Here is a 12,636-nt window from a genome sequence, read left to right as displayed (position 1 = left end):
CATAAAAAAATCATGTAAATCGTAAAATATTGATAAAAATAAAAACAAAAAAAAAATAATTATTAAAAAAAAGTTTATTTTTTAATTGAACGATTATTCAATAAATTTTTCGTGTAATCAACTGTTTCGACAAAGGCCTTTTTTCCGCTTGATTTGATCATTTTATAACTTTTTGAGTTCCTGACTTCTTCAATGACGATCGGAAGACGTTGACGTGCGACTTGAAATCCCTTGTATGACAAGATAAATGAACAAATGGCACATTTTTTAGCTGTTTTGAGTTCTTTTGAATGGTAAAAATGCAAAAATAATTCTGCGGTTTTGAAGTAAGAGTTGTTCAAAAATTTTTTTATGTCAGAAGATTTCAAGGATTTTGCATTTTTGACACTTTCTATGAAAAAATTCATGTTTTGTTGGATTTTTTGGATGCGAAAAAGTTGTTCACATTCATCATAACGACGTTCAATGGAGTTTTTATCAAAAATTTTTGACTTTTCTTCGGGATTTTTGCATTTAGTGTCAGTTGTTGTTAATCGATTGAGTGAAGTTATAACCCGAAGTTTGGGAAATGTTAGAAAAACTCGCTTTGATAACATTTTTAATACAGAAATTAATTAAAATTATTGATTAAAAAGTCAAAGGTTGCTATTTTTTATGAGAAAAAATTAAAAAAACTTCAATTTTATTTCAAAATTTCAACAAATTACTTCAAAAAACGATCAAATTCTTCAAGAATTCAATTTAAATAGGCTTTAATTGCAATTTCAAAGGTGCCCCAAACATCAAAGTCAAGATCGACAAAGTTACATTGCCATCTGCATAGAAAAGTTCCGCCGATGGGCGTCCCCTTTCGAACTCCGTGATGTGTTTCAAGTATTTTTTCAACATTTTTTGTGCCAATTCCTTATCATATCGCTTTATCAAGAGACTCGTATCGACTGCGCATTGTCTCAAAAAGTTCGCATAACGAGGACGAGGCTTCATTTCGCCTGCGGTTGGATAATCGTACTCGCAAGCCCGGCATTTACACTCAAATCCATACAATTTTTTGACATTCGCCTTTCGTTCTTTGAGTTTTGTGTATCCATGATGAACTGCGGTGCCATAATGACTAAAAAGAGTGTCGCCAGCTTTAATCGTGCGTTTCGCAATTATGATGGAAGTTCCTTTATCGTTGTACTTGTCGGTGTTCGGAACGCAAGAATGCTTCAAAAGTTTGCCGATCGTGTTCATGGCGGTTGCATAATTTTGCGACATTCCGATCAAATCGCCAAGAAGTCCCGTTTTATCTCCGAAAAGGATCCCGTTTAGCACGCAAATGCGATAGAAGCGGAAAAGAAGTCCCAAGAAAAAATCTTCCATTTCTTCAGTTTTTAGGATTTCCCTCAAATTTGTGTGTTTTGACAGGAAAAACCATGCAGCGGCACATTCATTAGCGTGATCGTAAAGTTCAGAAGGATCTTTTACCGGATCCAAAAAATACGCCGCACGAAAATGTTGTTCCTCAGTGAGATTTGCGTAATCAACTTTCGCAACGTCATCTTCGTCCTTGAAATCGGCAACAAGTTTTTGCAATTTGCTCGGATCCTCGTACATCGTGAAGGCTCGCAAAACGGTTCGAACTGCAATTCCAATGGGCCAAACGGGATTTTCGTAAAATTTGTTCATGCCGTCTTTAATTTTGCATTCGTATTTGTGGAAACGTCGCTCAGCCTCCTCGTGACACGATTTGGAGCAAAACATGACATTTGTACAACGTTCGCACGGGAAGAGATTCATGTAGTTTTGGTCGAGGCAATTTGCGCAACGCTGATATTCGTGACTTCGTTCCACGTGACGCACGAAGGTTTTTTCGACCATTAGAACGTCGCCTGAAAAAATAAAAGAAAATATAATTTCCAAAAATCTAAAGAAAAAAAATTAATGTCTCTATATTATTTCAATCTAAAAAGGGTAAAAATTGTACCCAAAATAGTCGATTTTCAAGTAAATCGAGTTAAATTTTTAATTTAAAAAAAATGTTTTTTTAAAAAGTTGCTTTTTTTTCACTTTTTTATAAAAAATCATCAAGAAATTTTTCAAAAAAATATTTTTTCATTTAATTTTCCAAGAATTAATTTTAATTATTGAAAAAAATTAATAATTAAAAATTTATATAATTAAATTAAAAATTAAATTTTATTAAAAAAAAAAATAAAAAATTTAATAAATTATTTAAAAAAAAAATATTTTAAGAAAAATAGAAAAAAAATAATTTAATTGAAAAATTATAAAATATAAAATAATTATTTTTTTAAAAATTAATTAACAATTATTTTTTTATTTTAAATTAAGGCCGCTCCAAATTTAAAGTCCAAAATTTTTGTCCCATGGGGGGGCAAAATCAAAAAAAAAAAAAATTTGAAATACTATTTTCACAAAAATGAAAAAAAATTGTTTGTTAAATATTTTTTATTTAAATCTTTTTTATTTCTAATTTAAAATAGATTCAGAAAAATTGACAGTACTTTTTGGTCTTTTTTCATAGCAAAATTTGAAGAATGTACAGTACTTTGAAATTTTGTTGTAAAATTTTCTCTAAATTTTATATTTTTGAAATTTTTGAGATTTTTATTTATCTTTTTCAGCAAAACCAAGTTATTTAAAGAAAAAATCATTGAATTTTTTAAACGAAACCAAAAAATTATTTTTTTGAAAAAAATTTTATTTTTCAAAAAATGTAAAATGTACAGGTATGTACCGGTACATACAGTATGTACTGTACCGGAAATTTTAAGTACTGTACATTACGCACCCTAATTCAGAATATTTCATATTAAAAATTAAAGAAAAAAAAATTCATAAAAAATAATGACCAAAAAAAAATAAATTAGCAATATTTTTAAAAAAAAATTTTGTTAAGAAAATTTATTAAATTACGATTTTATTAAAAAAAAAAATAAAAAATTTAAATTTTTAAAAAAAAATTCTAAAAACATTTTGAAAAATATGAAAATAAAAAAACGGCCATTTTTGAAAAAATTTTTAACTTTTTTTTTTTTTGCCCCATTAATTTTTTTTTAAAAATTAATTAATAATTATTTTTTAATTTTAAATTTAAATGAATTAATTTAATTAAAATTAACGAGAAATCATTTTTAAAAATTATTTTAATTTACAAAAGGGAATTTGACAAAAATTTTAATTTTTTTGCGAAATTTTTATTTATTTTTTTTTTCTTAAATTTTAATATTTTTTCTTTTACTTGGAGTTGCTTTGAATTTGATAGAGAAGAAGATAAATTTCTTACCTGGCTTCAAATCACGCGTCGCTCTCACAAAATACCCCAAATGCTCGTTCTTCGCCAGTTCAAGGGCATCAATCATTATCGGAATTTTCTCATTCGGCGGATATGTCAAGCCCCACGGCGTGTAATCCTTATCGAATTTCACTTGACTATCCTCACGTGTTTTCATTTTTTCCAAACATTCCGCACGACGACTTTCTAATTTCGCATGAAATTGTTCCGGATAATCGTTCTTTAAAGCAAGCTCGATATTTTCCAAACAAAATTTCCAAAACCCGGCATGAAAGTAGACGGCAGAGCGATTTGCGTAACCCATTCCGAGATTTTGCTTGGATTTGGCGTGACAAATGCTGCGATTGTAGAAATCCAAGGCGCTGATATAATCCTTTGCTTTGAAGAATTCATTGCCTTTGGTACGAGCTTCCGTTGAGACTTTATCGTTTTTGGGTTTGAGCATCTCAGATGCTTTTGGTAATGCTTCTGGCAACTTTTCCAAGGTTTTGAGACAAAATCGTAACTTGGCAGCATCACCTTTTTGCTTTTGAAAGCCTTCCATGTCGTGTTGCGATGATGAAATTGCTTTCGCGAATGCCATTAAGGACTCTAATGATGGAAAATTCATAATTTTTCGATGAATTTTAACGAAAATAATTAAAATTAAAGCAACTCGAGGGATTCTTGGCTCAAAAAATGCCTTTTTATCCCAGTTAACCTCAAACGCGCACCGATTTTTCGCAAGAAAAACGATCTTTTTGCACATTCACGTCATCTGGGAGCAAAATTTCATGAAGTAAACAACGTTTTTTTACCAATTCCATCGTCATGTACCCGTCTTCCGTGTCTTTCAAAGATGTTCTGCTCGATCACGACTACCACAAAGGCACCACAGAGCAACTTTTCCTCGCACAACCAAATGACGCCTCCCGAATCCGCTTCTGCCTTCAATCCCTGTACGAAGAACCGCCCGGAAGTTTGACTAGTTTGCCCGACGCCACGGAAATGTGCAAGCCAAAGAACGATTCAGCTGCTTTAAGAGCTCGCCAGATCGGAAATGACTATTTTGCGTCAGAAGACTTCATTTCAGCCATGGATTGGTACAACCGAAGCATTTGTTATGCGCCAAAAGACTCGGAAAACCTCGCATTGGGATACGCAAACCGATCTGCGGTCTTTTTGAAGACGGGATTTTTCAAATTTTGCCTGGAAAACATCGAAATCGCGTTGAATCTCAATTGTCCGAGCGGTGTGAAGGAAAAATTGCTGAAACGACAGGAAGATTGCTTGGAAATAATGTCAAAACGAAGAGATAACCAAGAAATTTACGACGCCGCTTACGATCCATGGAGTTTGACGCATCCCGAGGGGAAGAAAACTGTTCCGATGGTCATCGAGGGACTCGAATTCGTCAAAAATGACTTTGGAAGCTCGATTTTTGCGGCACGTGATTTGATGCCAGGTAAGAAAATCCCTTAAAAAATTAATTTTTTGTTGAAAAAAATTTTTTTTTCGCTTCAGGTGAGGTCTTGATGATCGAAAAAGCGTATTCGAATCACGTTAAAAAGCATTCCGAGTTCACCAGATGCGCAAATTGCCTCAACCAGAACTACTTGAACCTCATTCCGTGTGATCGTTGTACCAAAGCGATGTTTTGTTCCACGAAATGTCAACTGGAAGGTGATCGTCGTTTCCACAAATACGAATGTAAGATCAAAGATGGCATGATAAAGTTCTTTCCGAACTACGTTTGGCCCATTGGAGTTGCAATTCGTGCCGTTTTACGTGCCTTCACGATGTTCGATGATCCGCAAAAGCTCAAATCTTTCATCGAAAAAATCGAAAAAGAAGGCGATAACATCGATTTTTTGAATTTTAGTGAAAAGGAACATTTTCGGGCAGCTTATTTCTTGCCGCCGAATATCTTAAGAACGCCAGTTGAACTGTTCAAACACACGAGAGAAGTGGCTGCTGCTTGGTATTTTCTTCAACGATTCACCGAATTACCGTTTCACTTGACAAATCGCGCCTTGGAAGATCTTTTCCTGTCATTACTCTTCCGCTTTTACGAAATCGCCATCACGAACGGCATCATTTTGTGCAACAAAAACGAAGATTTGGACACCTATGCAACGGGAATCTTCACTTTTGACAAACTCATGAAGCATTCTTGCATGCCGAATGTCGTGCGAATCAACGACAAAGACGTTCTCCGGATCGTGGCAAAGCGGAAAATTGAAGCTGGCAACGAACTTGTGATTAATTACAGCGAACCGTATTCCGTTTTCAATCGGAAGCAGCGGCAGGAGATTTTGCAGACGCAATTTAATATTTATTGCGCTTGTGAGGCGTGTTTGAACGATTATCCCGTGACAGACGAGATGGTGCCAAGTAATTTGGTTTTGGGAAAAGTAATTTGTGATGATTTGAAGGAGTTGAATCGGTCGTTTGATAAGAATTTGGCACGGATGTTGATTCAAAAGTATCAGAAATTTATCGTGGAAAATGAGAGTAATCCGAAATTGCTTGAATTATACGTTGCGGAGGGGGTTTTGATAGTTGCTCTTTGTACTTTGATGTTTGGACCTCCGTTGAAAAATCAATTTAAGTCCATTTAGAGATTTTTTTGTGATTTTTTTGAACATGATTTATTATTTTTTGAACCTATATTGAAGAGAAATATAGAAAAAAGTTTATTTTTTACAGAAAATTTTAATTTTTTGGCAGTTTTGAGTTATAAAATGATTAAAAATGATAAATTAGAGCCCTCTGACAAATTTTTATCCATTTGGAGCAAGATTTGTCAAAAATTGTTTTGACACAGTTTTTGACACAGTTTTTGATTTGGTTTTTTTCTTGATTTAGTTTTCAAAACAAAACTATGTCAAAGAAAAAATTTTTTTTCAGTTTCAATTTTTTGGCAGTTTTGAGTTATAAAATGATTAAAAATGATAAATTAGAGCCGTCTGACAAATTTTTATCCATTTGGAGCAAGATTTGTCAAAAATGGCTTTGACACAGTTTTTGACACAGTTTTTGATTTGGTTTTTTTCTTGATTTAGTTTTCAAAACAAAACTATGTCAAAGAAAAAAAAATTTTTTCAGTTTCAATTTTTTGGCACTTTTGAGTTATAAAATGATTAAAAATGATAAATTAGAGCCCTCTGACAAATTTTTATCCATTTGGAGCAAGATTTGTCAAAAATGGCTTTGACACAGTTTTTGACACAGTTTTTGATTTGGTTTTTTTCTTGATTTAGTTTTCAAAACAAAACTATGTCAAAGAAAAAATTTTTTTTCAGTTTCAATTTTTTGGCATTTTAGAGTTATAAAATGATTAAAAATGATAAATTAGAGCCCTCTGACAAATTTTTATCCATTTGGAGCAAGATTTGTCAAAAATGGCTTTGACACAGTTTTTGATTTGGTTTTTTTTCTTGATTTAGTTTTCAAAACAAAACTATGTCAAAGAAAAAATTTTTTTTTCAGTTTCAATTTTTTGGCACTTTTGAGTTATAAAATGATTAAAAATGATAAATTAGAGCCCTCTGACAAATTTTTATCCATTTGGAGCAAGATTTGTCAAAAATGGTTTTGACACAGTTTTTGATTTGGTTTTTTTCTTGATTTAGTTTTCAAAACAAAACTATGTCAAAGGAAATTTTTTTTTTCAGTTTCAAATTTTTGGCAGTTTTGAGTTATAAAATGATTAAAAATGATAAATTAGAGCCCTCTGACAAATTTTTATCCATTTGGAGCAAGATTTGTCAAAAATGGCTTTGACACAGTTTTTGACACAGTTTTTGATTTGGTTTTTTTCTTGATTTAGTTTTCAAAACAAAACTATGTCAAAGAAAAAAAACAAATTTTTATCCATTTGGAGCAAGATTTGTCAAAAATGGCTTTGACACAGTTTTTTTTCAAAACAAAACTATGTCAAAGAAAAAAAAATTTTTCAGTTTCAATTTTTTGGCAGTTTTGAGTTATAAAATGATTCAAAATGATAAATTAGAGCCCTCTGACAATTTTTTATCCATTTGGAGCAAGATTTGTCAAAAATGGCTTTGACACAGTTTTTGACACAGTTTTTGATTTGGTTTTTTTCTTGATTTAGTTTTCAAAACAAAACTATGTCAAAGAAAAATTTTTTTTTCAGTTTCAATTTTTTGGCAGTTTTGAGTTATATAATGATTAAAAATGATAAATTAGAGCCCTCTGACAAATTTTTATCCATTTGGAGCAAGATTTGTCAAAAATGGCTTTGACACAGTTTTTGACACAGTTTTTGATTTGGTTTTTTCTCTTGATTTAGTTTTCAAAACAAAACTATGTCAAAGAAAAAAAATTTTTTTCAGTTTTTATTTTTTGGCAGTTTTGAGTTATAAAATGATTAAAAATGATAAATTAGAGCCCTCTGACAAATTTTTATCCATTTGGAGCAAGATTTGTCAAAAATGGCTTTGACACAGTTTTTGATTTGGTTTTTTTCTTGATTTAGTTTTCAAAACAAAACTATGTCAAAAAAAATTTTTTTTTCAGTTTCAATTTTTTGGCAGTTTTGAGTTATAAAATGATTAAAAATGATAAATTAGAGCCCTCTGACAAATTTTTATCCATTTGGAGCAAGATTTGTCAAAAATGGCTTTGACACAGTTTTTGACACAGTTTTTGATTTGGTTTTTTTCTTGATTTAGTTTTCAAAACAAAACTATGTCAAAGAAAAAATTTTTTGGCAGTTTTGAGTTATAAAATGATTAAAAATGATAAATTTTTTTTCAGTTTCAATTTTTTGGCAGTTTTGAGTTATAAAATGATTAAAAATGATAAATTAGAGCCCTCTGACAAATTTTTATCCATTTGGAGCAAGATTTGTCAAAAATGGCTTTGACACAGTTTTTGACACAGTTTTTGATTTGGTTTTTTCTCTTGATTTAGTTTTCAAAACAAAACTAAGGATAAAAAAAATTTCAGTTTCAATTTTTTGGCAGTTTTGAGTTATAAAATGAGTAAAACTAATAAATTAGAGCACTCTGAAAAATTTTTATCCATTTGGAGCAAGATTTGTCAAAAATGGCTTTGACACAGTTTTTGATTTGGTTTTTTTCTTGATTTAGTTTTCAAAACAAAACTATGTCAAAGAAAAAATTTTTTTTTTCAGTTTCAATTTTTTGGCACTTTTGAGTTATAAAATGATTAAAAATGCACAATTTTTAGTTTTCAAAACAAAACTATGTAAAAGAAAAAATTTTTTTTTCAGTTTCAATTTTAGTTTTCAAAACAAAACTATGTCAAAAAAAAAACATTTTTTCAGTTTCAATTTTTTTGGCAGTTTTGAGTTATAAAATGATTAAAAATGATAAATTAAAGCCCTCTGACAAATTTTTATCCATTTGGAGCAAGATTTGTCAAAAATGGCTTTGACACAGTTTTTGATTTGGTTTTTTTCTTGATTTAGTTTTCAAAACAAAACTATGTCAAAAAAAAAATTTTTTTTCAGTTTCAATTTTTTGGCAGTTTTGAGTTATAAAATGATTAAAAATGATAAATTAGAGCCCTCTGACAAATTTTTATCCATTTGTTTTTGACACAGTTTTTGATTTGGTTTTTTTTCTTGATTTAGTTTTCAAAACAAAACTGTGTCAAAGAAAAAAATTTTTTTCAGTTTCAATTTTTTGGCACTTTTGAGTTATAAAATGATTAAAAATGATAAATTAGAGCCCTCTGACAAATTTTTATCCATTTGGAGCAAGATTTGTCAAAAATGGCTTTGACACAGTTTTTGATTTGGTTTTTTTCTTGATTTAGTTTTTAAAACAAAACTATGTCAAAAAAAAAATTTTTTTTTCAGTTTCAATTTTTTGGCAGTTTTGAGTTATAAAATGATTAAAAATGATAAATTAGAGCCCTCTGACAAATTTTTATCCATTTGGAGCAAGATTTGTCAAAAATGGCTTTGACACAGTTTTTGATTTGGTTTTTTTCTTGATTTAGTTTTCAAAACAAAACTATGTCAAAAAAAAATATTTTTTTCAGTTTCAATTTTTTTGGCAGTTTTGAGTTATAAAATGATTAAAAATGATAAATTAGAGCCCTCTGACAAATTTTTATCCATTTGGAGCAAGATTTGTCAAAAATGGCTTTGACACAGTTTTTTTTTTATTTGGTTTTTTTCTTGATTTTTTTAAAACAAAACTATTTCAAAGGAAATATTTTTTTTCAGTTTCAATGTTTTGGCAGTTTTGAGTTATAAAATGATTAAAAATGATAAATTAGAGCCCTCTGACAAATTTTTATCCATTTGGAGAAAGATTTGACAATCTTACCTTCAGTAGTAAATATTGAAGCCCATTAAAAATAAAAACTCTTGAAATTTTTTTTATGAATTAGAAATTTTTAATTTTTATCCTTTTTTTGTCATTTCCATCTTTTATCTTTTTGCTTCTTTTCCTTCTTTCCATCCATTTTTTCATCTCTTTTTTCTGATGTGTGTTATGTGTGGGTTGTTTCAAAAAACATCAAAAAATTGTCTTCTTTACCCGCAAAAATTTACTCTAATTTTATAAATATTTTTTCTTTTAAATACTACAAAAATCGCAGAAATCGCATTTTTGTTTACATTTTTTTTTATAAAAAATCCCTAAATTTACATTTTTTTTATTTAAATATTAAATTATTCTTCAAATACTTTTATTGACATTAAAAACTCGAAAACTGGGCATCTGAAGACAATTGGGGAATGTTTTTTGAAAATCTTTTCATATTTCAGTATAATTTTTCTCAAAAATCTGCAAAAATACATATACAGTAGTTATAAAAAAGTTTGCATTTGCTTTTGTAGCAAAATAAAAAATGATAATAAAAAAAAATTAAGTAAAAAAATGGATTGAAATAAATTTTGAAGATTCATTTCAAGCCATTTCCTGAGATTTTTTACGGTTTCTTATGAACTAACGGCGTTCGGCTGTGAGTTTTTTACTTTCGTATCACATGCAAGGTATCGAAGGCGAGAGACAGAGAGAGAAACCGTTGAAATTTGGCAGTGTTGGAAATTATCACAGGAGTTTATTCATTTTTACTTTTGGCATTTTGTGGGATTTCAACGGTTTTTCTGTCGTTTTGTTTCGTTGTTGCTTGGTTGCTGTTGATTTCTTACCTCTATAGTTAAATAATATTATTATTTTTAATTTTTTTTTGTTATTTTTTATGTTTGTGGAATATTGTTTTAAACAAAATGTGAACAATTTGACTGAACTGGTGACTTCTTCTTGGGTTGACGACGACGACGACGGCGGCAGCAGCGATGATTCATTAGTAGGGTGAGTAGTAATTGGCTCGACCTCTGTAGACGCGACTAAATTTGAACACAAAATAAAATAAAAAAGAGAAAAAGGGGAAAAGACGGCGTGTTGTATTAATTTTTAAATATTTTTGAGTGTTAGTTAAATTTTTTTTAGAGGTAAATAAGAGAGGATACTAACGCTACACGACCACGTCCTCGATGTGTGAAGGGGCAGTAAAGACCTCGACCTCCGCGAGCTATTCTTCCGCGGAATCCGCGTGGAAAGCGATTTGTCGCACACAACCCTGGGCGGTTAGTTCTCTTTGCCATAACCTGAAAACCAGATTTTTAATTTTTTTTTAATTTTTCAGGTAAAAAAAATTTTTTACCTTAATCTGTCGCCCCCTGAAGAGCGTTTCGTTCATCGCAAGTGCCGTATCGACAAATTCCTTGCTGCCGAATTCGATGTAGGCGAATCCCTTTGGATGTCCATCCACTTTGTTGCACAGGATTGTCACGCGATTTATGGAGCCACAACCATGGAAATGCGCCTCCAGCTCTTCCGCCGTCGCGCCATAATCAACATTGCCCACATACACGCTCCGATCGTCAATTTCCTTCTTTTCCTCCGCCGATAATGCAGGTACGCCGGGCGGTGATTGTAGCTGTTTGTTCACTTCCGACTGCAATTGTTTCAGTTTTTCCGCCTCTTCTTCCATTTCTTTCACGCGTGCCTTGATCGCTTCCAGCTCCGGGTCGATTTGCATGCCAGATTCATCTTGTTCCTGCAGAAAATTTCGATTTCAATACTGAAAAGCGATGTTTTTGGAGTGAAAAATTACCTCGGAAATCAATAGGTCACCGTCACCGTTCGCGTCATCAAGATTATCGAGCAATTGGTCTTCGTTTAACGATAAATCCTCATCAGCCATGTTTGTATTTGGTGCGTTTTGCGATGCGGATACACTAAAATTGACGATTTATCGTTGTTTAAAAGCAATATTCACACTTTTTATTTGGTTTTTTCAGAGTTTGCAGTGCCAAAAACACGCGACGCCAATTTTTTTTTTGGTCTTGACAATAAATTTGCCTTTGTGCTAATTCAAATTCGTTGACAGTGTTCCAGCGGGAGTTATTTTTAGCGAATACGGTAGTGAGACGAATGAAAGTGATAATTAGTTCAAGAGTTCGCCGCGATATTTCCTGTGGCGTGATTTGAACCGGAAATGTATTACCGGATATTCGTGATATTTGGACCCTGGGGGCGAAAAACGGGTAAGTTTGATCTTTTTTAAGGGCTTTTAAGATTTTGACCTATTCTTAACTTTTAAGGGTTTTAGGGGTAAAATTGATCCCTCGGGATATAATTTAACTCCTCAAGTGAATTTTATGACCTCTTTTAGCTTTTAAGGAATTAATTTGACCCTTGAAGAGGTTAATTTGACCCCTGAAGAGGTTAATTTGACCCCTGAAGAGGTTAATTTGACCCCTGAAGAGGTTAATTTGACCCCTGAAGAGGTTAATTTGACCCCTGAAGAGGTTAATTTGACCCCTGAAGAGGTTAACTTGACCCCTTAGGAGAAAATTTAATTTCAAAAGGGGTCAAATTAATACCTTAAGAAGTTAAATCAACCCATTTTGAGGTTAGAAAATTCAGTTAAGGGGTTAAATTAACTCACGATCGATAATTTTATACAAATTTTCAACGAAAAAAAATCTTTTTGCAAGATTGTAACTCCAAATTATCAATCTAGAATGTCTCTTGCTCAAAACTTGCCCGATGGTAACTTTACTTACCTTTCAAACTCACAAGCTTTAATTAAGCAAACATATCGATTTATTATTTAATTACACAGTGCGAAAGCATTTCGACATAATTCTTGCATCGATAATACCTTTTAACCAAAGCAACATAAATCATGCAAAAAAAAAATAAATTGTAAGTTGCTGTAATTAGTTGCTTGGCGTTGCCCACAACTTGCACCCCATCGATCGACGATCATGTGCGGATAACTTTACTCTGCACGAAATTGGTGACATACTTAGACCAAGTTGTTTTTTTTTTAGAAACAAATAA

General features: G+C 31.4%; 3 protein-coding genes across 4 annotated transcripts; 1 reads left to right on the top strand and 2 right to left on the bottom strand.

The window, feature by feature from the left end:
• Positions 1-421: 421 nt before the first annotated feature.
• On the bottom strand, positions 422-3,992 carry LOC134829792 (SET and MYND domain-containing protein DDB_G0273589-like). Its single transcript, XM_063843048.1, has 2 exons — positions 3,290-3,992; positions 422-1,871 (listed from the first exon to the last, which is right to left on the bottom strand). The coding sequence occupies exons 1-2, from the start codon at positions 3,906-3,908 to the stop codon at positions 742-744; spliced, it is 1,749 nt and encodes a 582-aa protein (XP_063699118.1). The 5' UTR covers positions 3,909-3,992; the 3' UTR covers positions 422-741.
• Positions 3,993-4,069: 77 nt separating this feature from the next.
• On the top strand, positions 4,070-5,996 carry LOC134830411 (uncharacterized). The gene is made up of 2 exons (XM_063843890.1): positions 4,070-4,742; positions 4,802-5,996. The coding sequence occupies exons 1-2, from the start codon at positions 4,109-4,111 to the stop codon at positions 5,896-5,898; spliced, it is 1,731 nt and encodes a 576-aa protein (XP_063699960.1). The 5' UTR covers positions 4,070-4,108; the 3' UTR covers positions 5,899-5,996.
• Positions 5,997-9,965: 3,969 nt separating this feature from the next.
• On the bottom strand, positions 9,966-11,642 carry LOC134829628 (polyadenylate-binding protein 2). 2 transcript variants are annotated; one of them, XM_063842808.1, is made up of 5 exons: positions 11,402-11,642; positions 10,949-11,344; positions 10,759-10,892; positions 10,434-10,631; positions 9,966-10,065 (listed from the first exon to the last, which is right to left on the bottom strand). In XM_063842808.1, the coding sequence occupies exons 1-4, from the start codon at positions 11,489-11,491 to the stop codon at positions 10,589-10,591; spliced, it is 663 nt and encodes a 220-aa protein (XP_063698878.1). In that variant the 5' UTR covers positions 11,492-11,642; the 3' UTR covers positions 9,966-10,065; positions 10,434-10,588. The 2 variants fall into 2 exon arrangements, with proteins under 2 accessions (XP_063698878.1, XP_063698879.1); XM_063842809.1 differs by having other exon boundaries at positions 10,434-10,619.
• Between the last annotated feature and the right edge of the window lie 994 nt (positions 11,643-12,636).

The sequence above is a fragment of the Culicoides brevitarsis genome, chromosome 2 (assembly GCF_036172545.1).
Source record: "Culicoides brevitarsis isolate CSIRO-B50_1 chromosome 2, AGI_CSIRO_Cbre_v1, whole genome shotgun sequence".
Classification (NCBI taxonomy): domain Eukaryota; kingdom Metazoa; phylum Arthropoda; class Insecta; order Diptera; family Ceratopogonidae; genus Culicoides; species Culicoides brevitarsis.
This window is presented reverse-complemented; position numbering and strand designations above follow the sequence as displayed.